At 37.4% G+C, this 27,456-nt stretch overlaps 2 protein-coding genes across 7 annotated transcripts in view; both read left to right on the plus strand.

Moving 5' to 3' along the window:
- ras (Inosine-5'-monophosphate dehydrogenase ras) overlaps positions 1-14,895 on the plus strand; it is a 37,787-nt gene extending 22,892 nt beyond the window's left edge. Inside the window, exons 12-14 of one of the 6 annotated variants that reach the window (XR_006772927.2) lie at positions 7,637-7,690; positions 8,389-8,554; positions 13,127-14,895. Coding sequence is in view for 4 of the 6 variants with exons in the window: in XM_045743311.2 (XP_045599267.1) it covers positions 13,127-13,232 (106 nt within the window). In the remaining 2 variants the exon portion in view is untranslated. Of the gene's footprint in view, positions 1-1,339; positions 4,609-7,636; positions 7,691-8,291; positions 8,329-8,388; positions 8,555-13,126 lie in introns of those variants that run through there. The other 5 variants (XR_006772928.2, XM_069334509.1, XM_045743311.2 and 2 more) reach the window with 5 other exon arrangements.
- Positions 14,896-16,288: 1,393 nt separating this feature from the next.
- LOC123758726 (dynein axonemal light chain 4) lies at positions 16,289-26,584 on the plus strand. The gene is made up of 3 exons (XM_045743315.2): positions 16,289-17,803; positions 19,138-19,221; positions 20,155-26,584. The coding sequence occupies exons 1-3, from the start codon at positions 17,588-17,590 to the stop codon at positions 20,317-20,319; spliced, it is 465 nt and encodes a 154-aa protein (XP_045599271.2). The 5' UTR covers positions 16,289-17,587; the 3' UTR covers positions 20,320-26,584.
- The last annotated feature ends 872 nt before the right edge of the window (positions 26,585-27,456 follow it).

The raw sequence follows: 27,456 nt of genomic DNA on the forward strand, positions 1-27,456 counted from the left end.
ATACAGTTACATATTGGCTATACAAGGTTAACACAAGCTTAATGGAATTAAAGCCTTCCCTTTACAGTTCCATATAGTTATCAATCACTGGTTGAATGTCCTTAATTTTGGGAATGATCAGAAATTTGACTTCCCTGCTGTATATTCCATATCTTGATAAAATTCTGAATCGGATTCCTTTAGGGTAGATGAACATGTTCATTTTACGTCCCATATTTACATCTCATAGGAGATCTTGGAACTCTTAGAAACTTCTGTAACATAGTGCTATATAGCCATACTAGTTTAGCATATTCTTTTCATACTCTGGGGATAAGGTAGTCACCAAACCAACCAGTTATTGGATTAGTCAAGGCCCCAGAAACTGGAGCTCTATTCCTCATTCTTGCAAAAAACAACAAAACAGGTTCATATACACAGAATTGTAATAAAGATTATTTTTCTCCTAATGTGTTTATTAATTTACCTTTGGGTCTGTGGACAAGACTTTTAAAAAGATGTAAACAATGTTGTTATAAAAAGGGTTGGATGGTTGTCACGAACTTGTTAAATTTTGAAGAAAGTATATAGCACTTTGAATTGGCGTAGGTCGGAGATAGCGTACAACTCTGCAGGCAAAGAAACGTCCCAGTTTATTTAAATACTTTTGCTGGTTAAAGGATTTATAAGAATACAGAAAAATCATCTCTTTTGTGCATGCTTGTCTTTTATGTAAGGAGATTGCTTTTACTTATTGTAATGCTTTTACTCATTGTAAGTACTGCATGTATGGTCTTGGATAAATTACTGAGAAAGGTTGGAATGTCATCTTTGGTAGATTTGTTTTTTACATCTAGATCACTGTTTTTCTTCCTTACAAGTTTGTTTCCATATGACACCTCAATCTGCTTTTAGTTTAGATAAAAGTTAGCCTTGTTTCATTGGTGCAATAAGTAGGATTACAAAGTTAGTATAGTACTGTATATTGTTTCGATAACTTTAATTTACCACTGTAGAATAAAAAGTGCATTCCAGATGTGCATTCTTCAAAAACAAAAACTCACTGCATCATGACATTTGTGTGCACAGAATATATATTTGCACACTTTTTTGTGAAATTAATTTTGCCTGTTGTGACAGCTTATCTTTAATACCCAGTTTAAGTGCCATGAATGGAACACTTCATAGATGGAATCATTGTTAACTTGTGAATTACTTTTTGAATGGACTGCTATGAAATAATTTTTAAAGCCTAAAGTTTTTGTTTTGTAAAATAGTGGTTTCTATCTGTGATATGTATCCATTCTAAGTGTTTGCTTTGTGTATAGGTCTGCTAAAAAAATCCCTCTCAACTGACCAGGGCCATGCTGTATAGTGGTGAGCTGAAAATTGAGCGGCGGAGTGTTTCGGCTCAGAGAGAGGGCAGCGTGCATAGTCTACACTCGTACGAGAAGAGGCTTTACTAGAAGAAAGCCAACTTGCCTAAAACAGCATTAATGTGACTGACGGATTTCTAGCTGTTATTTTGTGTTTGTGAAAGATGTATTTTGCTTAAATTCTAGTAGTATGTTCTGTGTAAATTGCTGACTGGGTAAAACTTTGTCCTGTGGATTTATACCCCATCTTGGTACTGAGTATGTGAAAGCTAGGTGGTATCTTTGTTGTAGATATGACTACAAGTGCCATCTAGTGTACATTTCAAAACGTTTCTACATTTTATTAAAGTGACAACTGTCCTTTCCCAAGAGTGACAAAAGTATGTGTGTAAATGTTGGCTCCATTGAATGTCTCAATGTATGAGGAAACCACACTAGTTACCAGAGGTTCCATATTTGTATATAGTCCTGGTGCGGTGATAATGCTCAGGAAGAGGTGTTTCCATTCAACCTTGGCTGGTTTCTGCAGGTTCTTCCATTGAGGTACCTTAGTGTAACACCATCTTACTATCAGCAACCTGAGCATTTGTCTTGGGTGCTCTTCTTGACCACATGGCTGCATAATTCAACTATTGTTATGCCTTATAGAAAAAGGTCCATACACTGTATTGCAGTGCTCAACAGTGTTAAAAAATATTCTGCATGTAGCTGTCTTCTGCTATTTTGTGATGACTGCTAAATCTGAGAGTATAGATTTTCTTGATTTTTTTATGTAATATAAAAATGAACTTTTTTATATGAAACATTTTTGGTTGTATTGATTGCTAAGGCTCCAGCAGGAAGTTTTTATTTTCTACTAGTTAGCTTAACTCTGGGAAGCACTTCATACTACTACAGTGCCATGTATAATTCTAGAGCATTAATCCCTTTATATCCACCGTAGTCTTAAAACGGTGCACAATAATGTTTGTTTTCCATTCCATAGCCCTATAAATTGCAACCCTATATTCCCTTGACCACCTTGATCCCTTATCCTTAAAGTGATCATAGTGGTGTATTGTATAATTTTGGTTTTATGGAATATACTACCGAGTTGGCAATTTCATTTGGGTGTAGCTCGTTTCATAGAGAAAAGATTGGGCTGCGCTCTTTTGTTAATCATTTTAAATTTCGTATTCTTGCTACACATTGCCTATCCCATATAATGGAAAACATTCATTCATTATCATTACCATATTTCCCAGGTTCTAAATATTAAAATGCACAAACATCACCCATTTGTTGCATCACTTGCACAATATAGCATCTCAGATAATCGCGTAACAGCAGTGGTCCACACCTGCACCACCACTACCCACTTCTCTCCACCAGGTGTGTAGTATTTCTTATAGCTTTTAATACACAATACAAACATACATTTACTCTTTACAAACAGCTTGCACCCTCCCTCGTCCTTGCAATGTCCTGTGTTCACACTTGGTGCTTGACTTCCTCTCACATTTTCAGTATCTTGATCAAATTCCTGGCTTTCTTTCTATCCTTAATTGTACTTGAATACTCTTCACTAGTCTACTGTCATTTATTTATTCAACATGCAAACTATCTTGTAAGATGCTCCTCAATGGTGTGGTTTATCTACTTCAGCACTGCACATTTGCTATGTAATTTTCATTCCTTACTCTGTTTTTCATTCAGTGCTGTCATTTTCCATCTGTTCATAATGAATTTCTATTATTTTTCTATAAAGAGGGTTTTCATTGCACCAGCCACTGTCCTTACCTGGCCCTCCCTGCTCCCAACTTTGCATCCGTTGCACACAAATGGTAATTAGATGATTGATCATTTTATTGTTCACCTTTATGTATTTCATGGGAACACAGAATTTACTTCTCTTCATCGCCACCAAAAGTACTTGTCTGTTATCTTTTCTTACATAAATATAATTTTCAGCTACTCTACATGAACCTTTGCTAAAAGAGCTGTACCACCTGCATAAATCAAATTTGACAACCCAGCTGTGAATATGCACATATGTGAATGACAACTCAAGTGAATATGCTAGATTTATACCTTGTATAAGCTACCTTGTCTATGTATACAACAACCCTGTCAACAAGGATTTGTTGACCCCCAGACTTCTTCCTGCATGGGAGGAGACTCCACGACAGCTGTTCATCAGATTACCTGGCCGCCTCTTGGGGCTCGGGTTGGGGGAGCTTCATACTCTTCTCCGGCGCAAGGGAGTCTGTTTGTTTGGTTCTGGTGGTCATTGTGTTCGTTTGCAGCAGCTTTTTTTTTTTTTTTTCTAGCAAAGACCGAGATGGCGGCCTTCCGGAGGGGTCCATTGGTTGTGGAGGCTTGGTTGTTAGCCTGGGGGTGCATAATTTAATGTGTCCGATGGTGGCTTTACGTCGCTACCTACAGGCCACTTATTAAGTGATGGACGCGCTCTGGGTGGTTCTGGTTTCCCCTGGTTCCCTGTTCCAGGGCTCGTGTCTCTTAGGTTGTCTGCAGTGTAATTAAGGCGAGCCAGCCTGCAGTCTACCCTTGTGCCCATGATGTTAGGATGTATGCTGTTCTTTCGGCTGTTTTTCGTAATGTCTTGGCTGCAGGGGTTTTGGAGGTCGTACAGGGTCCTGGCCACCAGGTATCTCGAACGTCCTGGGCCTTCTGTGGCCTTGTGTTGCATTGGAGAATCCATCGTGGCTGTCAGCCTCTACTTCGCCTTGAGACCTGCGATGCTGCTGTCTCCCGGGTAAGTCCCTGTTTTTTACTTTTGTGGATTGCTTCAGGGAGCTAACGGGGCTCGCCACAGAAAACCAGCATTGAATGTAATGAAACTACATTTTCAGTGCGAGCGCCAGAGGCTCCCTGACACCCTCCCTCCGGTCGGTGGTCTTTGTCGGTCAAGAACTAGGTTGGTGGGCTACTGGCTCACCAAAACGAGCGAGAGTGCTAGTTGGATGAAGTGTTGCTTGTTTTTCTTTCTAGGGGAGTTCTTTTGCTCTTTTTGGACGTAGGTCGCAATTTTCACTAGATAGTGGTGTTTTGTTTCGCCTATCTTTCTGGGTGGCCTTCCCGGTCAATGGCAATTATGACATACTTTAAATGTAAAGGGCTCATAGGCCATTGCTCCCTGCACCTCTGAGGGGACCAGGTTCTGGCTCATGATCCCCGGTAGGCAAAGGGACTGACTGATGGCCCCCCCCAAACTAATATTGCACATATCAGCTTCAGGAAGCCTCTGGGGCTCACCCAGAACATGGCGTTTCATTACTTTTTTTTTTTTTTTTTTTTTCGCAGTAGTATTCAGTAATATGTGAATTGAGGAACTTGATTTAGTTAAATGTGTGGAACATTGCTATGTTAAAAAATATGGTAGTAGATACGAAAGGAAATGCAAAATTCAGTAGAACCATTTAGTAGTAGACGTGCCATAGAGATCACCATGCTGTAAACTTCATCTCGTATGTTGGATTTCCTTCCATTTAAATTTAAATAGGTTATTGAGGTATAACGGTAGCTCCAGCTATTCTCGCCCAGTTCTCCTTCCATTTGTCTTTCGCTTAACATGTTGCAGCAAGCCCTGAATTTCCTGTATATTCTCGTGCTCTTTATTATGTTCATAGGTCCAACCAGCTTTCAGCTCTAACATGCAAGTGAATACAATGGTCACTGGACCCTAGTGATGCTTCATATTTTGAGTTATATGTGTGTGTTTAATTTTGAGTAAACACCTAGTTCACGGTAGCTGCTGGATATTTTCTCTTGGCAGTTTCTTACTGTTTTGCCACAGGAAATGTTTGTGCAGTGTAAACAAATCTTGGCCTCAATGTTTCATCTTTCCTTTGAAGTATCATGGTGAGCATCATGCTTCCCAAAAAGCCACCTCCAACTCTTTCAAGTTTCATACAGCACATGTAGTTACAATAAGACATTATTTTCCTGTACTCCGTATCTTTATAAGTATCCTATATTAACAAAACTAATGGTTTCCATTTTTAACAATTGTTTAATCACCAGCACAATGATTATTTTCTTTGGGTGGCAACTGGAGGCATATACCTGGAGAAAATGGTAAAGCAATATAGTAAAGCATGCATTACAATGCAACTTCCACTCAACATGCCTTCAACACTTGATAGAATTCTTTGAAAGTAAAGATTCTTCACCTTGCTTTTGTATACTGTTTAGAGCGTTTTGTAGAATGGTAATTTTTTTTTTTTGCCATTTTCTTCCAAAAGAACCAGATGTGGATTAACAATCTCTTCCTAAACCTTCTTGCTAGCTATTTTAATGAGGCATTTTTTTGTATGAAGGAAATGTTGAATTAGTCTGTAAGTTTGAAGGAATATCCATAATCAATTTGAATCTATAATATTACTTATATATAATTTAATATTTTGACTGTACTTGTGAAACTTGGTTGATGAATTGTTACCATATATTTTTTTCACTCCTTTTGATGTACATCTGTTGCCGTATACAGTAGTACAATTCATAGTTTTTAATTATTTAATTTTTTTTTGTCGAAGGAATTAAGTTTTAAAAATAATCAGACTTTTAGTTCTCAAGATGGTAGTGGTGAAATTAAAAAGTTGTGTGATAATATTGCTGGTGTTCATTCAGGCCATATGAAGTATAATTCATTGTTTTTCCAATTTGATGTGATTGCTCATTGATAAATGTTATTTTATGATTACAGTACAGTGGGGCCTCGACTTACGAATTTAATCCGTTCCCAGAGACGGGTCGTAAGTTGAAACTAGTTTTCCTGTAAGAAATAATGTAAATTGAATTAATCCGTTCCATACCCCCAAAAATATTAACTTTAAAATACATTTTATACTGAATAACACTACAATACAGTATGTATATCATTCCTTGAATGAGGGCTATTGTTGGCATATGGAAGACAGTGAGTTGGTGTTAGTCTTTGGAAGGGAAGTAAAGTCCCCTTCCATTATAACATCAGGCAGTGATGACTTTTCAGGGGTACTCTTTCTCTCTCTCCTACGTTTTGCCTGCATACCACTAGGACCTGCTTGTGGCTCGCTGCTTGTTTTTCTCAGTAAAAACCTGTTTAGCAACACTTGGTTTTCCCTACATTGTAACACTTGTCTGAAGTGAGACGTCACATTGTCATTAAAAAGGTTAACACAATGGCCTGCTTCAGCTTGATTTGGGTGACACTTTTTAGCAAAACTTTGCAGTTCTTCCCATACTGTACACATTTTCTTAATAAATGAGGAAGGGACATCCTCTACTCCAACAACCCTCGTACCATTTTCATGTTAACGAATGATCTCTTGTTTTTCTCTATGGTCATCCTCACATGTTTTCTTAGGTTGAACCTTACCACTGACTTTCTTGGGACCCATGGCATAATATATAATTATTACTTTTATGTTCAAAAAACAAAAAGCACAAAAATACTTAAATTCTTTACCAGTGCCATCGTCACTAAGTGGGCGGCTCTGGTAAACTGAGGCAGGGTTGGCTGTGCCACCAGTAACACACCCGGTTGACCCAAACGTGTATCAACAAAGGTCGTTAGTTGATGACACAGTCCTAAGTAGTCTTATTTTCCGACAAAATTTGCGTCATAACTCGAAAGATTCGTAAGTGGGGACAATCATAAGTCGAGGTGTCACTGTACTTGAAGATGATTTGCAAATTAGCCATGAAATGCTGGAGTAAAGGGATAAAATTTGAATGAGATTTGACATTCATTCTTGCATGTCTGACCACTAACCAGTTCTCAAATTGAGTATACAGTATTTTTGTTTAGTGATTATTGTCTTTGTAGGTGGGTTTCTAGGACCAATAATATAGCCATAAGGTGCCTCAAGATTTATCAGTAATATGTACACGTACTTCTATCTTTGAGAACAACGGGTAAAACCATGACATGAGTAGGTTAGTAAGTAATAATCAGAGAAGGCACTAATCCACGAAGACAGTGAGTTATTTTAAAGTTATTAGGCTACACTGCTTTTTCAGCAGTTTTTCTCTTGAATATTAAAATTTTGTTGAATAAGTAGGATGTGAGAGACTGATATTTGTTGATATGCATGATATTTAAGAGCAATAGATTTGGTGTATTATATACAAGTATTTTGATTGTCTAAGCATATTTATATTGTGTTGAATTATGGTTAGGATGCAATAAGCCTAATTTTTTCTAATTTTGTTATTGGGCATTTTCTTATTTTATAGTAATTGTTTTGTCTCTTGTCTGCTGTGTTCACCATTTGAATGTTATTTTTCTCTTCATATAGATGTTTGTTTCACTCTAGCAGCAGTAGTAGTTACTTGGGCAACTTATTCCAGACGTGAGTCCTTCTTTTAATAACTATTTACCTCATGTGAGAAGATATCACCTTTAACACATGATGGTTGATTAAAAAACTCACTTTTACAAATATAATTTTCTTGTGGACGTTAATGAATTTACATACTCACTATAACATTAAAAATATTAGTGTCTAGTATAATCTCATATTTAAGACATGTACCAGGGGAGATACTATTAATAACACTAAGAACCTTAGGAACAATCTTAATATCCTATGTATTTTACTGTAAAATAATATTTCAAATAATGAAGTGTAAGAGTGCCATTATAGGAAAATAAAGGTTAGGGAGACAGACTCAGGCCAAATAAAGCAGCTGTGTACCTGTACCATAGCTGTATTGTGAAGCTGGGGACTAGGCATACTTGAAGATAGTTGTGATATCAGAACAAATTGTATATGGGAACATACCTTGAGATGGGGACTCGTAATGAGAATAAGTGTACGAATGATGTAGATGTATATAATTGTTTAAAGTTTACCAGGAATATTTTGGTTGTTAATTCAAGGTTCCTATAATGCGTCAAGTATTTGATTTGGATATAAAACTTGGCAAACATTCTTTTTAACCCTCTCACAGTATCAAAGCAGTCACCAGATAGAAAATAATCATTCCCTGCTATAAGTGTCTTCAGTCCAGGTGCCTAGAAAAAAATCCAAATATAATATTCAACCAGGTGGTCTGGCCTTCAAAACTGGTACCTGGACTCAATACATGCCAATGTCTGTTGGCAACAGTGAAATATCGCCCCAAGCAATAGCTCCCAAAACTACCAAGAATTCCTCCCTCAAACCCCCACTCACCTTACCCCTACAGTATATCTTCAAGTTTTTAAATAAAAGGTATGTTGTTTTGTATGTTGATATTCATGTTAAATGGCCAGAGTATACACTATAGTTACATATTGGTCTATTTACAACCTCATGCAAGTCAAAATTTGCTGGTTCTTAGTCTGCTGCTAAAGTTGTTGTTCATGCCTGTTTTATTTCCCAGAAACAAATTCCTTACTCTGAATTCTACCTTGTTATTCATAATGCACTCTGTAACTGTTAGAGAGAGCGAGCGAGCATGCTAATGATCCGTCGCAAAAACGTGCATACTATTTAACGCCAGCCTTCTGCTTTCGTTCTTGTATTGTCATCCTTAGTAATATTTAATGCCTTTTGAATATCCTGACACGAGCAGCACTACATAGTCTTCCCTGCTTGGTAACTTTTTATAATTACTTTAAAAGTTAGCTTTTAATTAATTGACCATATGTAATTGTAGTTGAGCAATTGTCAGATTTCCCAGAAAATTGTTTAGCATACTGTGCACTCTTAAAGTCTTGTCAAAGAACCCTAGTTGGTAACCCCAGGGGAAGAACACTTGATAGGCCACCAACAACCTTGTCATGTGATAAGTTGCATAGGCAATAAGAGTACAGTAGTGATTGACAAATATTTTTTCTAGGAAGGTGATGCTCTCTAAAGAGGCAGAGCTCGCAGTTACACAGACAAAAGTAAAGTAGTGAATTATGATCATGTCCGCCACCACTGGAGAAGCACCCACAAAGTCAGTGAAACAAGAGACCACTGCTCGTTATAAGTAAATATCAATCCCTCAAAATAAATAAACGATTGAAAAGTCATGAAACTTGCACAAGCTCGTTCATGCCACCCCTTCCCTCAATTGGGGGAGGAGGGAGGCAGACTGGATCAGCCAGTTGCTCCCACTCTTAGTTCTTACTCATGGTAGCTAGTGCCCTGGCTGTCCACTGTTACTCTGGCTCCTGTTTCCTGTTTCACCCAAGTGGTGTTTTTTTGCCTTTGTGGTTGTTCCAATGCATGTTTGTCTGCATGAGCCAGGAGTATAGGGAGCTTGGCGCTGCATGAGCATGGGGCTTTGTTTCCTTTGTGCTTTACTGTGCTGCTAGGGTTTTTTCCCCCTGTAGTGTTCAGGGTTCACTACCTTAGAGGGCTTCCTCGCATGTAGTGGTTCTCTGAGTAAGTCATTTGATTCATATTAGTGGTCCGCAGGATTTAAAATGATAAATTAGGTGATCTGTGAGCTTCGAAAGGGTGGCATATTCCTGCTAAACCCGCTCTCGCGATGTGCAAGTTCAAGAGTTGTGCATTGTCTGCCGCCATGCTGCTTGCTGGGTTGGTGACACCTTCAACCCCAAGTGGTGTGGTACTTGTTCTCCGCACATCACTTTCCTTACAAACTTTGTGGTGGTGGTCAAGATTTCAAGTAGCAACTGCTTTAATCTTTAGGTGTTCTGTTTTACAGTAGTCTAGGTAGTGTGCCTGGTTGAATGCCTTTAGCTACCCTGGTTGGTGTTTAGCGACTCAGATTTGGCAGCTCATCCTCCTGTTTTAGTAGTACAGTACAGTGATACCTTCGTTCACGAATTAAATCCGTTCCCAGAGACTGGTCGTAGACTGGATATTCGCAAACCGAAACAAATTTTCCCATAAGAAATAATGTAAATTGAATTAATCCGTTCCACACTTACAAAAATATTAACTTCAAAATACATTTCATACATAATTTTACAAATATTTTGTACTACAGTATGTACAAGTTATATCTTACCTTTATTGATAACTTGTTGGCGTATGGAAGATGGTGAGAAGAGGTGTTAGTGTTTGGAAAGGGAGTCCCCTTCCATTATAACATCAGGCAGTGATGACTTCTCTGGAGTACTCTCTCCTATGTTTTGCAGGCATACCAATAGGACCTGGTTGTTCTAGTGGTATTCCTGCAAAACGTAGGAGAGAGTGTACCCCAGAAATGTCATCACTGCCTGATGTTCACCTCCCTACCATCTTCCATTCGCCAACAAGAGTCGTCAATAAAGGTAAGGTATAGTAAAAAAATTAGTAGTATTCTGTATAAAATATATTTTTAAATTAATATTTTTGGGCATGTGGAACAGATTAATTCAATTTACATTATTTCTTGTGGGAAAATTTTTTTTGGTTTATGAATTTTTAGCCTACGAACCATCTCTTGGCATGGATTAAATTCGTAAATGAGACAGTACCACTGTACTTTGCAACGAATTCAAGCGCAATTGTCACTAGGCAGAAGGCATTTATAAACTGAAGCGCATCTCGCTTGTGCCAGGAACCACGCACTCGGTTGACCCATATGTGTATCAACAAATTCATTGCACATAGTTACAAAAAGTACTATCTAAATAGGAGGATGGGTTGGATTTGGAGAAATTGGTTAATTCAACTACGATTCCATCTGCTCCTCTTCCTCTTTCTGGTCTTTTCCCCCTTGCTTCCACCCCTAAAGCGTCTGAGTGTTGGGCAAGGTTTAGCTTGGGATGTGGCTTCGGCAGCATCGGGGTTCGCTCCTTCCAACTTAGGCAGAGGCAGTTAAGCCTGATGGTCCCATTGAGATTTATGGTCTACTTTTCAGCCAGCCCCCAACCTTTGAAGCCTCTTCCTTGGGACTCCACTTCTCTATACTGTGCAGTGGGCATGGATGTTGTCTGCCCCAAGGCCCTCAGCTGTGGTTCCCAGGCCTTGGAGGGAGTCTTACATGGGTCCTTGGGTCCCATTTGAACCTTATTTGACTTTGTTCCTTGTGCAGAAAGTTTTTTATTGCATGGTATGGGAGTTGATTACCTACTTGTTGAAAATGTTGGTAGTCAACCCTTGTACCCTGCAATAGAAGTACTGTAGTTTTGTATGTATCCCACTTCCCTGTACGAGTTTGATAGTACAGCCCCCTTCCCCCCTGGGGGTTCGTTTCTGGGGACATGAGAGTTCCTTAGATTCGTATTGCTGAAGGTTTTCAACCACCGCTAACTCTGATGGGGACTCGGGAGGCTCCCTGCATATCTTCTGCATGACCTGAATTTTCGCTCTCTCGTGCTCACCTGCACCCTGCCCCACTGCACTGTTCTGTTTCATCTTATTTTTTCATAGAATTCTAATTTTGTATACAAAAGTTTCCAATACAGTAATTCTTTATCCATATTAAATGGGTCTAATTTAAACATTGCAGAAAAACTCGTATATCAGCATCCTGCTTAAGACTAATGACTTTTGAAACTGTTAATGGTGGTATATTTTTTAGCTATACTACCTTAGATTTTCTTTCTGGAACATATCCATTTGCTCAGCACACTAATTTCCTGGCTGACATTTTGACTGTTTTTTGTAAATACTGTAAAGGGGAATGGTTTCAAAGATATCCTGCAAGATGTTTTATTGTTCTAAATAATGTATGCTGTAATAATATCAATGGAATAGCTATGGTTTGGGTGTACAGTACTCTACCTTGATTAAAGAGTTAACTTGATTATTTAATTAATCCATTTAACTTTTTAAAATTTGGAATTTGCATTAGTTAAATTCAGAGAAATTTAACATGTAATTGTATTATATAAGCATACTCTTTTTCACCTGTGCTAAAAATGCATTAAAGGACAAAAGCAAATGTCTTGCTGCAGTGGAAGACTCCCGAACTAATTGATGAAGAAATACCATTTCAGTAATATGAAAAATAATACAGGCTGGCAATACCTCTAGGCTTCTTAGAGGTATTGCCTCTACCCATCTTAGATACTAGGACTCTATTGTATTTTTTTTCTTTCTCATTTTCTCTGAGATACTGTATATGGAAAGCCACATAAATTGATTTTTGTACATGCATAAGCTACTTGTGCAATGGCAAATTTTATCATGCACTATTCTCTCCATGTTAGATTGTACTTTTGTTTTGTTTATATAATATGGCATAATTGATAGGTGTAATATTCAGTAGATATGTGATCTGATTGCAGCCTATACTAATGCAGGACCCGACTGTCGCACTCCCTTTATTTTCACGTACAGTACTGTACTAGGTATGCAAAACATTCACCGAGGGATAATTCAACACAAGTAATTTTCTTTCACTATTATGTCAGCCAGTTATGGCCAATGAAGTACAGTACTTATGATATTCCATTTTACAGGTACTGTAATATATAGTTATGTTTTCAAAGTGCAATCTCTTTTGTTTCTGACGCTTTCAAGCTAGCACTGGCAATTCCACCAATCTGATAGTTATATTTTTGTTTTGTTTTACTTAATTGTTCCTTTTATATACTGTACATAACTGTACTGTATACAAATAAAGCAATCTTTATTACTGTATACAAAGTACATTTATTTGTTTACAGTACATATACAGTACAAATGAATGTACTGTGTACAAATAAAGCAAAAAATAAAAATAAAAAAAAAATTCCCTGTTGTTGGACAGGTGATGCTCTCTGTTTAATCATTATAAAATTTTGGTTTCCTGGAACACACGTTCTTCCAGTTTTTGTTTTTTTTTTGTTTTATTGTCAGTGGATCTATTTCATACTACGCTCAAGGAAACGTATCTCCAACTGTGATATAACTACATGACATGTTTGTTTACAGATCCATGATGTATGCAGGTGAACTCAAGTTTGAGAAGCGTACAATTTCCGCTCAGCGTGAAGGAAGTGTACACAGCTTATTTTCACATGAGAAGAGGCTCTTCTAGGCTCATGGAGTAGGATACTTAATGTTTAAATTATATTAATAAAACTTGACGGTTCCGTACTTTGACTGTATTATCCAAGATTAGCGTTTATTTACTTATCCAGGTCAGCCAACAACTTTATTTTTTAGTATGAACTATTTTACTGTACATGACATCCACTTTGTCTGTTCTTCTATTATATCAGTGGCTTGGATAGGTTTTATTTATCGTATAATATATATATACTAATTGTTTTTTAATGTGTGGCAGGTTGAAATAGTGGATAGCGTAGTTGCTGACAGCCTGCAAAAGCCACATATTGTCCTCATTAATGCTTGTTTCTGTGCAGCATATTCATAATGTACAAGCATTGACCCTAGTTTTGAATAGCAATTTGGACTACAGTGCAAGAATTGTCAGATAAATAAATGTACAATACATAATAGATAGCATATCACAATTTTTCTACTTTTTTTAATGGACGGTTACAATCATTATTTAATTTTCGCTAATTTTATATAATGTAATTATATACAAATATATAATTATAATAAAATTTGCATCCGTGTTCATAAAACTAGTTAAACTTTACAGTTTGACAAAGAAAACCAATATCTAGGTTTTGATAATTTATATTGATGTAGTGTCCTTTAGATGCATTAGTATTTTACAAAATATATTCATTCCAGAAATAGTTCTTTCAAGAATTTGCTTTCAGACCATTTTATACACATTTATATGTAGTATAAAGTAATTTACTGCTTTCAGGCTCTGGATCTCAGTTGCAGTCAACTTTAATGTAATATTGTGTGGCTGGAACTTGACCTTAGTTTCTGGTGCATCATTGTTCTGTTCAGTATTACTTGGTGTTCAGTGTACTACTGTAATCTATTTGCTGTTAGTATTGAACATTATTTTTCTAGGTCACTTGTGCCAATTGTATAAAATATTTATATTATTCTAATGTATGGACTAGGGAAATTTTGGGGGATAGCTGTACAGTTGTTACTGTACTGTACTGTATTACCGATGGTGAATTTCATGCATACCACAATTTTTATATTGTGATGTACTACTACATGGAAACCTTTTAAAGATTTTGATTATCCCCCAAAGGAAAAGAAATTATACTGGAAATTTTATCAATAGATCAGAGATCTGATAAAGATCTTAGAGTATTTTATCAGAGATCATTTGTCAGAATGCTTAGATCATGGCATCAAAGTACAGTATAGAATAATTTGTAGTCAGGTGATGGAGGACAGTATCGAGTGCCACAAGAATTGTGATAAGACAAAAAAAATAATCTTGGTTTTCAGCTTTGTATGACAAGGGTCCAAACTACATACAGAAAATATTTTCTGATATAATGACAAAATTATCTTCCATCTTCAGTAGTCAATAATAGTAAGGTAGTTGTAATATACTTGGGGCCTCCCTTACATGGATGTGGCAACTTATGAATATATTTCAATGTTTTTATCATTTGTTTTTCATTGTCTAATTTAGTATTGTATTTTTAAGTGACCTCAAGATAGGTGAACATAACTTTATATGCTTCAAGATTGATTGCCAGTCCATAGTAAGGAAGGTTGCATATTAATGTATCATGTGTGTTCTTTATAGTATTTTACATTAAAATTGTCTCCCATGTTCATTACTGAATAAACAATTGGATACATCAGTATACTTTTACTTTTCCTAGGCAAACATACTTTAGTAAGGAAAAAATAAAAAAAAAAAGGCAAAGGTATGGAAAATATAACGATCATAAACAGTGAATGTACAATGTAGAACAAGAATTTTGTAGTAATGTCCTGGAAGTAATGGTATATATATTGGTTCTAGAAGTGTCCTCAATTTTAATGTGGTTATAACACCAGGAAAGCTTTGAAATTGTCCCTGGAAGATCATTTTAGATGTAAGATAGTCACCTTTGAATGTTAAATCTAGCCCAGAATGACCAAGTTAAATTCGTACACACTCAAAACCCTTCAGTGGCAACATAGCTACAGCTATCAAAGAGAGGGCTCCTGCTACCTACGAGTTTGCTTACCTGGTTACTACCATCAGACTGCAGCATAATGCCCACCTCTGTTTTCCCCGACTTGGCATGTGTTCAATTGACTACCTGGAACAAAACTTGCACAAGTTCATCTTTTCATGCTTTGAAACTTTTACTGTGCACCAGACATTGCTAATAAATGCTTATCATTTCACTAAAGAGTACAGTATTTTTATTCGTTGTCTTCCTAAAACTTTTTCTGCCTGCTTAAAGAAAATTATTTTGCTATGCAATAAGTCCAATGTCTATTGCACAATAGTAGCCTTGCTTTGCAACTCATCATTAATGATCCATTAAAACTTAAGGGGCCCAAATAACCAAAATTGGCAAAAAATACAAGGAATCAAAACATAGTAAAACAAGTCTCTAAATAACCTATATATGTGCAACACTTTGGCACAGTGTCGTCATTAAGTATTTACAGTACATTGTCCTTTTTTCTATAATCATATTTGGGCTGGTAGCTCTCTCTTGCCCATGTGGTCCACATGCTCTAAAACATCTCGTGTTTATATATTCATTTCACATGAAAAAAATATATATATTCATACATGTAATAAAACACGGCAGCATTTTTCTAATGAATATTTTCCATTCTAAGTAAATACCTACCATCTAGAGGGTGAAGAAACACTTGATCACTTAATCTAGTGATTAATTTTATTGTTCAATGTTTCCTCAGCTATGTGACATCTTTAGAACTGCACTGACACACAAGTATACTAAGCTTACATGCAAAAACATTGACGTAAGGGAGGATTCACCTCACCCATCGATTCACTTAACCACCTTAATCGTAGAGAGCATTAAAGAATGGGGCGAGGTGATTGCTGCCTAGCTCCGTCAATTAGTTCTCCCAATTCTGCTATCTTCTCACTGGCTCATTGGAGGACCATCAAATAACTGTGCTTCAAGTGGAATTCGCCGGAATATTGATTACTGGTGTCAGCCCCCAAATGAACACAGCCTCAAGTACTGTATACTGAGCCGCCTACAATCGTTGGTGTGTCTTTCACTATGTCCTAGCAATTCAGGATGTTGTGTTGAGTTATGTTGCTTAATACTGCCTTTTTGTAAATGAAGTGAAGATGTCTACTCTTGAGTATTCATGGTATACCCAATATAGCATGCATTTCTGAGAGCAGTCTCCAGAATTGCACTTGTATTGGTACACCTTAGTTTGGTCGGTAGTAAGTAAGTAAGTTGGTAGAGTTTTGCTGGGTTCCCAGCTATGTTGGCGTCTCTTTAAATGAGCGTGCGGATGCTGCCGCTAAGGAAGCTCTGCGCACTTGTCCCATCTCTCGTAAAGGTATTCTGTATTCTGCCTTTTACCCAGTTATTCATTCCTCCATCCTTGCTCGTTGGCAGGGTTGTTGGTCTTCTATTATTGGTAACAAACTGCATACTTTTAAGGGTCGTGTGTCCCTGTGGCCTTCCTCCTACCACCGTAATCGGCGATGGGAAACGGCTCTGGCTAGGTTACGTATTGGCCATATGCGTTTAACTCACGGTCACTTAATGGAGCACCGCCCTGCTCCTTATTGTCCAAATTGCACTGTTCCTCTCACAGTTGTGCACATTCTTGTTGTATGTCCTGACTTCCAGGACGAGCGTGTCTTGCTTTCCGACCGTCCTTCGGGGTCAATTGTCCCTCAATAGAATTCTTGGTGAATCGGATACTTTTGATATCGTTCGCCTTATGCGCTTCTGTTCTCATATTGGCATCCTTGGTGATATTTAGCGCCTCTAATTATTCCGCACATTTGGTGGTGCTACACAGCCTTCCCGGTTTGGTGCCTCCTTTTGATAATTACTTACTATCCCGGCGGGGTGACGGTGTTCGGGGGCCGGCTTGCCCGAGAGGTGCCGGGTCTTGGCGGGCTCCTGGTGTGCCCTCAGTCGTGGTGGGCGGCCGGCTTCTGCTGTGCCGGGAGACACTGGATGACTTTTGCGTTTTAGTTGGGGGCCGAGTTTTTGGTTTTGCTACCTGGTATTCTCTGTGTGGGGCGGGGCCGGTGCTTGTCACACTTGGGCACCCCAATCATCTGCCTGCCAAAGTTTCTTTGCCGCGAGGCATCTTAGTTTACAGTAATTGGCGTCACTCGTTTCGCGATTAGGCTTGGCGTTTCACCTTTCCAGTCTTCGTGATTAACCCATCTCGGGTCCGCCGGGGCGCATCCCGTCCCACGATCGTCGTCGCCCCTAAATCAACAACATTTCATTTCCAACATACAAGTGCTGTAACCACGACTATATTCAATAAACATAAAAAAAACTGCTGCACTCTTTGAATGTTATCACCTAAAATCGTATGTTACAGCCAGAGGCTGGTCCCAGGGGAAAGACAAGTAGGCGTGTAGTACATCCCTGGCAACGGGGGACGGCGTCGCTAGCAACCACAGCTCCTGTGGCCGCCCCTCCTCTCACCCAGCACAACCCGCGCTGGCTTCTCCAGATGGCCGAGCTCAGGAAGCAGGAGAGTGTAGATGACACCAAGAAGATTGTTCACACTTATCCTCTGCTGCGGGTAAGTGTGTCAGTACTGTACACTGATGTGGGCTAGGGTGGCTGGGTACTATCGGGGAGTGTCAGTACTGTACACTTGCTCTAAATGCCACAGTAAATACTGAGCTTAATAAAGTCCATCTGTGGCTAACTGCCAACAAACTCACCCTTAACATTGACAAAACTTTCTATATTCTGTTTGGCAATAAATCCTCTAATCAAATAAATCTCAAAATAAACAATACCCAAATTTGTAACAAATTAGATGGCAAATTCCTTGGCATTCTCATTGACCACAAGCTGAATTTCCAGGGACACATTCTAAACATATCAAAAAAAGTTTCAAAAACTGTGGGCATTCTTTCTAAGATCAGATATTATGTACCACGCCCTGCCCTGGTGACTCTCTATTACTCCCTTATCTATCCATATCTCAACTATGGTATTTGTGCTTGGGGCTCTACTACCCAAAATCACTTACGTCCTCTAATTACTCAACACAAAGCTGCTATTAGGACAATATCCAATTCTGGCCCCAGACATCACTCGGTACCCCTACTCAAATCTCTGAATATGTTAGACATTAAGTCACTGCACATTCTCTCATGTGTATTATACATATATAAAACGCTAAACTATAATGCCAATCCTGATCTCAAAAGCTTCATAGAAGGTTGTAACAGAACCCATGAGCACCACACCAGAAATAAATACAGTTTTGATATTCCTAGAGTACGACTAAATCAAACCAGAAATGCTCTACAAATCAAGGGGCCCAGAATGTGGAATGACCTTCCCAACCATGTTAAAGACTGTACCTCTCTCAACCAGTTTAAGTTAAAAACGAAGCTATACCTAATAAATTCCATGTAACCCACCTTACCCCCCTGTTGTCAACCCATGTATATTTTTTGTTTTTTTGTTTTTCAAATCAACGCTGTTTGAATGTAATTTTCTGTAATAATTTGTAATTGTATTTGTGCTGCTTTTTCAACAATGTTCCCCCCTCTTTTACCTCTATTTTTTATATGTACTCATCACATCTTTTCTTTTTACCCATTAGTTTTAAGCTGTAGTCATTAATGTTTTTCCTGCCCGAAACGCTTTGCGTAATAGTGGCTTTAGGCATTGTATGTACTAGCTCTATCTATAAAGCCAACAAACTTTGTAAATCTCTTTATGTATGTACCTTACCTAAATAAAGATTATTATTATTATTATTATTATTACTGGTGTGGTCTAGGGTGGCGGGGTACCATCGGGGAGTGTGGGTGTAAGAGAAATCACTAGTATGTTCAGGGTGTAACATACTTCAGACAGAAATAGTCTAAATTACCAATTTCAACCTCCTTTCAGCATACTGACATGTCAGAGGAGATGAAGACAGAGACAATGGAACTTATAGTGACTGCCTGTGAGAAACACCAAACAAATAATGAAGTAAGTACTGATGACACTTGAGTAATATGGCACTTGATCGTTAAGATAGCTTCAGGGAGCCTCCGGGGCTTGCCCAGAAACTGGCATTTCATTACTTTCTACACTGGCTTTTATTAAATTTATGTAAAATTTTTGTAACAAAATGTGTATGTAACAATAAAAAATGTAATTGTAAATTTTGTTCATGTCCAGCGGCCCTCAAACATTTAAGCTTTATCCTTTGGGGCTCTTATAGTAAGCAAATTTGGCCACTCCTGGTATACATAATTGATATCAGTGTATGAACAATGTTCGCTAATAGTGATAAAAGCACCTAATATTGTAATGTTTTTATATTTATAATTATTGATCATGTGGTTATTGATTTTGAGCAGAGGTTTTGAGCATTAGTTACATTGTTAAACCCACATTATCATTGTTTAAATTTGAACACTAAAATTCCATTTAAGGATAAACAATCTTCTGAATAACCAAGTATGTAAATGTCAAAACAAAATATGTATGTTAGGTATTACAAGAAATACATTTTGTACACAGGGTTAACAACATAAAGTTACAGCTTCTAAAAATAGATTAAAATATAGAAAGAATATGCATGCTACTTTAGTGAGCTTGGGCATAATTCCAAGAAGGCAGTTACCATCATGACAAAAACAAAAACTTGTTGTTGTAGAGACCACGATACAATTTCTTTATCTTTTCCTTGTACTAACAGTATCTCCATAAGTAGTGGAGAAGAATGCATGTTTTAGGTGTTTTGGTCTTCATATAAAATACAGTACAGTATAATGAAGTGATTCTTAAGTAAATATATCATATGGTAGCTATTAACAGTAATGTCCTATGATTCTTAGTTGCACATGTGTGACTGGATATTTCCTTTTCCTGTTAAGAAATGGTCTTAATGTTACAGTACTATTTCTGGATTGTCAGAGTGCAGCACGTGTAATCAAGGAGACCATGGACAAACGATATGGCGCAACTTGGCACTGTGTTGTTGGCGAAGCATTTGGTTTTGAAGTGTCGTATGAAGTCAAGAATCTCCTTTATATGTTTTTCGCTGGAAATCTGGCTATAGCCGTATGGAAGTGTTGTTAGGTCACTTTTCATTGTGTTATTTCTCATAAGGTTAAAATCAAGAATCAACTATGACAATGTTTCAGTACATACTTACACTTAATAAACTGTTAAGTAATTGTACTTTGGTTTACTAAGTTTTCTTGCTTTATAATAGATTCAAATATTTATTAAACAAATTAAGTGTATGTATAATTTTTTCACTGGTAGTGTTCTGCAGTGATTTTGTTAAGTTTGTGTAATGTATACTTTTACTGTGATGGTGCTATGATGATTGTTCTTTTGGTAAATCAGGCACATTTTAAATGCTAATTTATCATATTACTTTACTGCATAAGGTTAAGCAACTTAGTGTTTTTGTCATAGTGAGTATTACTACCAATGTGTATGTACTATATGTGTTTTGTCACTTTTATATTGAATACTAAAAATATGGTGGCATTTCTCAGGCATTATTTAGTACTGTAACAAACTAATTTTTACTAAAATTGTAAACAGTTTACTCTAGATAATTGTGCCTGAAATTTGGCCATGTTACTAACCAAAGACTTGTACTGGGTGTAAACTTCCTTGACAGGTGGTGTGGTGAACATTCCCAGAACCACCACCACACAATGTTATGAGATTTATTCCTGTCTTGTGCTACATTTGATATTGTCCTATCTTTACATAAGGGAGGCCATTTCTCAATGGCTTTGGAAACCAGTACTGTCCTAGATTTGTTTTAGTATCTTAACAAATATTTTATACGCTTTTTCATATTACTGTATTTGTGTTTTGTTATTCTTTCCGAAGTATACAGGTGACCCATAGTTGAGTGGATTCTTTGTTGTATTTATCCATCTGATCAAGGATATATTGTTATGGCATCCAGCCTTTATACATGGAGGAAAAGCAAAACTTTTGGTGCAATGTAGGAAGCACAAGTTACTGACGGCAGTGTGGAACAAAAACCAAGTCCAAGTTGGGCTTAATTCATAGAATACTGCGCTCCAAACAGAACTGAATGTTATCTGAACTTCCCTACTCCAGACATAGCACTTTCTTCATAACAATTTTAGTCTTTAGCCATTTTGCTTTAAGGTAACACTAAATTAATATTAACAAAGACAGTATTTGTACCATAATAGTATTGTAGGTAATAACCAACAGCTGGTGTCTTTAGTTTATTGAATACCAAATGATGATGTGGGTACACATGGCACTTAGTTTACTGTTTAAAGAGTACAATTGTGCCAAAAGAAATTGAGCAAACCATAATTCTTCATTTCTTGCTTTTAATAAACAAATTCTTTCAGTGTGGTCTAGTCCATGCTGTATGTTGATGACCAATTCATTTTTCTTGTATTACTAGTTTTTCCATACAGTAATGGCTACATGGTGTACTGTACACTATGTAGCCTTGGGCTACTGGGCACAGCTTTAAGTTCTCAACTATGATAACTTCTATTACTTTTACTAAGAAACACATCATCCACTGTCTGCCCCTGACTGTCTAAGGAATGAACTCTTATATGAGGATCATATAAAACTCTTTCGGCTGATCTTTATTGCCTGCCAGTTTTTGTCATCCCCTGTCCATTACCTGCAAACTGAATGCTCCAACGCTTTTTACCTTAGTCAGTCTTGTCATATTCCACCTTCAGGTGCAGATAAATGAATTCTTTTTCATTTGCACTCTTCCCCTAATACTGTCTAAACTATCTGCGAATTCCCTGTGTATTCATCAACTTTGCCCTTGATCCTTCGTCATCTCTACACTGCATCATATGTGGAATTTTATGTGCTTTAAGACAGTTACTTTTCATGTGCCAAATGATCATTTCTTGTTGTAGTTGACTCTTGCAGTGGTTTTGGAGTCCTTTAACTCTTTGCATCATGTTGTGATCGAAATCAATATTGGTTATTCCTCATCTTTAGTAGATATTAGGAAAATCCTCATCTTTAGTAGATATCAGGAAAATCCTCATCTTTAGTAGATATTAGGAAAATCCTCATCTTTAGTAGATATTAGGAAAATAAGTTTTGCTGGGTTCCTAGTCATATTGGTGTGGCCTCCAATGATCTCACAAACACAACTGCTAAGGAAGCTGCTCATGCATGTTGCATCTCCCAGAAATGAATTCTTTACTGAGATTTCTTCCCTGTCATTCGTAGAACAATCTGTAACTGTTGGAAAAAACAGATTGTTAGCTATTCTAAACAATAAATAACTATGTAGTCTTAACTGTCACCTTTTCCTGTGGCCTTCCACCTGTTACTGGAACAGGAAGTGGAAAATGTATCTGGCTTGGTTACATATTGGCAACACAAGATTAACTTGTGTACACTGCAAACAACTTTGAATTTTATTAGCAACTTATTTTTTCTAAGCTAAGTTAAACTATCATATGTGAAGTAAGCTTATAGAAAGAGCGAGAAAGGGAAAAGATATAGGGAAAGTATGAGAGAGGGAGAGAGAGAATGAGAAAGTGGCAGAGAGGGGAGAAGAAACTGAGACAAAGGGGAGAGAGAACATAATAGATAGGTATTGCTGTTACTGCCTACATATAGCCCCACTTAAGCAACACCATGGTGTTATATAGACACTGAGGCTGCCACCACTTGATTTTAATTCATTTTATATAATTTTGGATGCAGGGAACCTGGAGTGAGACAAGGGAAAGTAGAGCTTAATATCCTACTTGCTATTTGTATGCACTGCATAGGGAATGCTTTGAAGAGAGTCATGGCTCTTACAGCTCAAATGACTCTCAACCTCTTAGTTTTCACAGCAGCTGGGGAGGGGGAACAAATGTAATAATAAATGCTGGACACTTACGTGATAATTAATTGACGTAGATTTGCCCAGGAAGGGATAAATGATAATTTGGGACACTAGCCAAGGAGATAAGGGACTTATGTAAAATGCTGAAGGTCAGCCCACTAGTACATTTGGCAGGTATGATTAACACAAGGAGTCGAAGATTAAAACAATAGTGTAGTGAATTAACTTAATGAGGTATCCTAATTATGTTTCCTTACTTGAGGCAATAGAATTGATGATGATAAGTGGCAAGAACAAGTGATCAGTATTTATACACAGCTAACTCCACTGTGCATGAGAGATTGATGTTCAGCTCTTGCAGGGCCCTGTGCAACACATATTCAACATATATGTTCAATATTTATCATATATCTACAACATTATCATTTACTGATGAGAACCTTGGAAAACTGTCCTTTGTTCTTTTTAAATATTAGTTAACAGCATCAGCATAATACAGTAATGGTCAATTTAGTCTTATGCCAACTTTTTATTCTAGACAATGAGATGATTAACACAGCTGTTCAGTTCATGTATGGAGTGGAAAATAGGTCAATAAAACAGTTTTAAATAGTTTTTGTATCCAGGCATTCTGTGCCTGCCCTAAAGTAACTAATTATGAGAGAGATCAACAAACTCCGTCCAGCCTTCATTTCATCTGAGTACAACATGTAAACAATATACTGTATCATGAATTAGGCATTTTACAGTTTAAGAGCATGCTCTAATATGATAGTACAAAACCTTTTCTTTCATGATTAACAAATGAGTACCTTGAGTTTAAACACAAGTAAGAGTACAGGTCTCAGGTTTCAGGAGTGAGTATTCAAATCCATGGTAATTTATATGGACCCTTATTATACTATCAGTTCAGTACAGTATATACAGTACATGCAGTGTGTATGACCTGGCTCGGAATAGGTTCCAATCCTTTGGAAAATAAACTGCTAGTTTGATTTGTATTGCTTAGGCCTTGGTAAAAAAAAAAACTTTGAACAGTTAAAATCTCAAAGTAATGAATATTAATACTGTACAGTATTTTCATTTATTAAATATTTTTTATTTTCTCTTTTATTAAATAAAACTATATACAATTCTTGCACAAGTATTTGCAATTTCATATGCAGTATATACTGTACTAAGCTAATGTATTTAAATGTACATTAACCCTAATCCATTTTTGCTCCCTTAACAATTTTGGGTGCCAACAGTGTCTTGGGCCAAGTGCAAATTACTTTAGCGATATTTTAATTCAATCCCATACTGCAAAGTTACTATGCATGGTAAAGTGTTCAATTTGGTATTTTTAAGCTAAAGAGTTGTACTTTATGACAGTATTTTTCAGAAATGCAATATAAACAAAATAAAATAACAAGAAGGCGAGTTAGCCAACATGACATTCAAAATGACGATTACAGTCATCATCTGGACCTGGTGGTTTGAATAAATGACGACTGCATCACACAAACGCTTTATGGTTAAGCTTATGAAACGTTCAAAATAAATTAACTTGACAGTTTATTCCAGGAAAAATTGCAGATATCATGAAATCAGGGACTTTAATCTAGGGTTACCTGCAGCAATTTAGCCATAATGTTCATTATATGGAGGGCTCCTATTGGTGCCTCCTTTGTGCTTGCTGCTCAGAACCCTCCACCCAATTCAATCCACACCAGGCCCTTGTGAGTCACTGTAGTGCTACTACAGTGGGTGTAGTGGGGACCAGAGGCTAAAACCCCTCTAAAGAAGCACAATGAACAGGGGACCTTTATTGATTTATTTAGAAGGTACAAAGAGTTTGTGAGATTACATAATACGGTATTGATATTTCTGTGGGAAGCCCCGTCGGCTCACTGAAGCTATCCAAACTGACATGTGCCATATTAATTTGGTGTCATCAGTCCCTGGAGTTCTGTGCCTACCAAAGACCAGAGCCAGAACCTGGTCCACTCAAAGGCACAGGGAACAATAGCCACTCTTCATTTAGAGTTTGTCATGTCTGCCATCGACCAGGGATACCACCAGAAAGGTAGGTGAAACAATACAAACCTCCAACTGGTAAAACTTACAACTTACGTCAAAACAGAGCCAAAGAACTCCCCCAAAAAACAAACAAGCAAATCATCATCCATCTCCTGAAAGTCCTATATTGTACTCATTACTGTTCCTGCCTATTGTCCAAGAGCTGCCTAGAATGCTGGCTCGGACACACTAGCTAGCTTATTTGAGGTTTGCCACCCTCACACACAAGCTCCCAATTTCTTCTAAGAAACCCTATTAAGGCATTGCTGGCAAGGTTTACTTCGCTTGTTGTGTGAGGGACTCTATGTATGTTGGGGCACAGTGAGTGAGCATTTTTGACAAGAGATCATATTCAATGTTTGAGGGTGTGGCCACACTACTGGAGGAGCAGAGCACGTGACCTTAAATCTTTTCTGCCCAGAGGCTGTGAAGAGACTTTACTGAAATGAAATTTTTTCTGGTGGATCCTTGGTGCCTCCTTGGGACATTACCTTATCTGTTCAGGGGCTTCAGTTTTTTCCATACCCTGACTAAATGACAAAGGTTCAAGGCTAGATGATTGAGGAGGAAGTTGAGAAGGTGGAACTAATGAGAGAACTCTATTACAATCAGGTGATTCATTCTTCTCTGGGCTTCATTTTATAATTTTCCTTGCATTGTTTACCATGTTGTTTGTATGTTTTGCTCCACCCATCTTTCTGGAGGCCTTTTCTTGGTTAGGGTGATCTAAGATCCCCTATTTCTTGTACAGTACCTCATTAGAGAGGGGGCCAGGTTTTGGCCTTTGGTCCCTGGTAGGTGTACAGTGACTCACAAAGGCCTTAGGTGGACTAAACTGAGTTGGGCTTTCCAGATAGCAAGCACCAAGGACCCACCAATATTTAAAACAAACTGTGTTATTTTAACATTTTTTACATAATTTTTGGCACAGTACATTACACTATATTTATGTTCATTATTGGAACTTTGTTTTATTTTTTATATTAAATACTATATTTACTGTTCATCTAGCTCTTAATATAATATCATTGATAAAGTTATGTCTGATTATATTGTATAAATTTGGTTACACAAAACATAGTGCTAAATGTAGTGCTATTTTATAGTTGCCATTATTTCTTAACGATGACCAACTTGCCTCTCTTATTAATAAACATGACAAATATGTTGCTGTATATACAGTATTCATAGATAAATAGTAAAATATACAATGATATTTTCCCCAAAAAATTATTTGACTTGAAATTACTGTACCAAAAATCAACGGTGCTGACAATGTGTGTTTTAAGTTGATCTCGAATTACAGTGCAAATTTAGATGATCAGTTGAAGGTAGTGGATCCATCTCATTTGGTGGAAGTTCTGGAATCAAACTAAATATTGTAAAAACTATTTTTGGTAACAAGAATACAGAATGTAACACATTAAACCGATACATAAATGTCACCATAAAATATTATGTTATTTGTTTAATTCTCCATGAAGATAGATTTAAAGAATAATAATGCAATCTTATATTATTCATTAAGATAGCCAATCTTCAGATGTATAAAAAAAAGGGGGTCTCGGTAGTACAGTACAGTCGGGTTCATTCTCGACACACAATCGAGATTTCCCAATTTGAATCCCGGGCAGGACAGAAATGCTTGGGCACATTTCCTTTCACCTAATGGGCCTGTTCACCTAGTAGTGAGTAGGTACTCAGGAATTAGTCAGCTTGTTGTGGGGGTTGCATCCTGGGCAGGATTAGTAATTAGGCCATGGAAGGGGGGGGGGACCTCGATATAAGTCTAACGTGTATGACAAAACTTTGGCTTCCTGTCCCCCGACACAGAGAATTATTATTAAATATGTATTGTACTGTATATACAGTATGTAATATACATGACATGTGTAATTTTCTTAATTTTATTTGACTCACATTTATTTGGCTCACATCTTGAGGACCCTGGGTTTGATACCCGGCCATGATAGAAATAGCTGGCCAATGTTTACCTTCACCTGATGTATCTGTTCACTTAGCAGCACATAGGTACTGAGGAGTTTGGCAACTGCTGTGGAGTTGGTTAGACAATCAATAGATTGCATTGTGGGACCTCAATAAGTCATAACAGGCTTCCTGCCTGTCCCTAACTTAGGAATACTATAAGGTGAAGTATATACATTAGTATACTGCACAGTATTAGTATGCTGGACTATTCACCGTCATTGTACAATAATTTCACTGTTGTTCACGGGAATGCACTCAGTACCTGGGTAAATGCATTCTACGAAATCCTGTGTCCAAAGATGAGCTACACAGTGCAATATTTTATTATGGATCTTATGAAA

Source organism: Procambarus clarkii, chromosome 31 (assembly GCF_040958095.1).
Source record: "Procambarus clarkii isolate CNS0578487 chromosome 31, FALCON_Pclarkii_2.0, whole genome shotgun sequence".
NCBI lineage: Eukaryota > Metazoa > Arthropoda > Malacostraca > Decapoda > Cambaridae > Procambarus > Procambarus clarkii.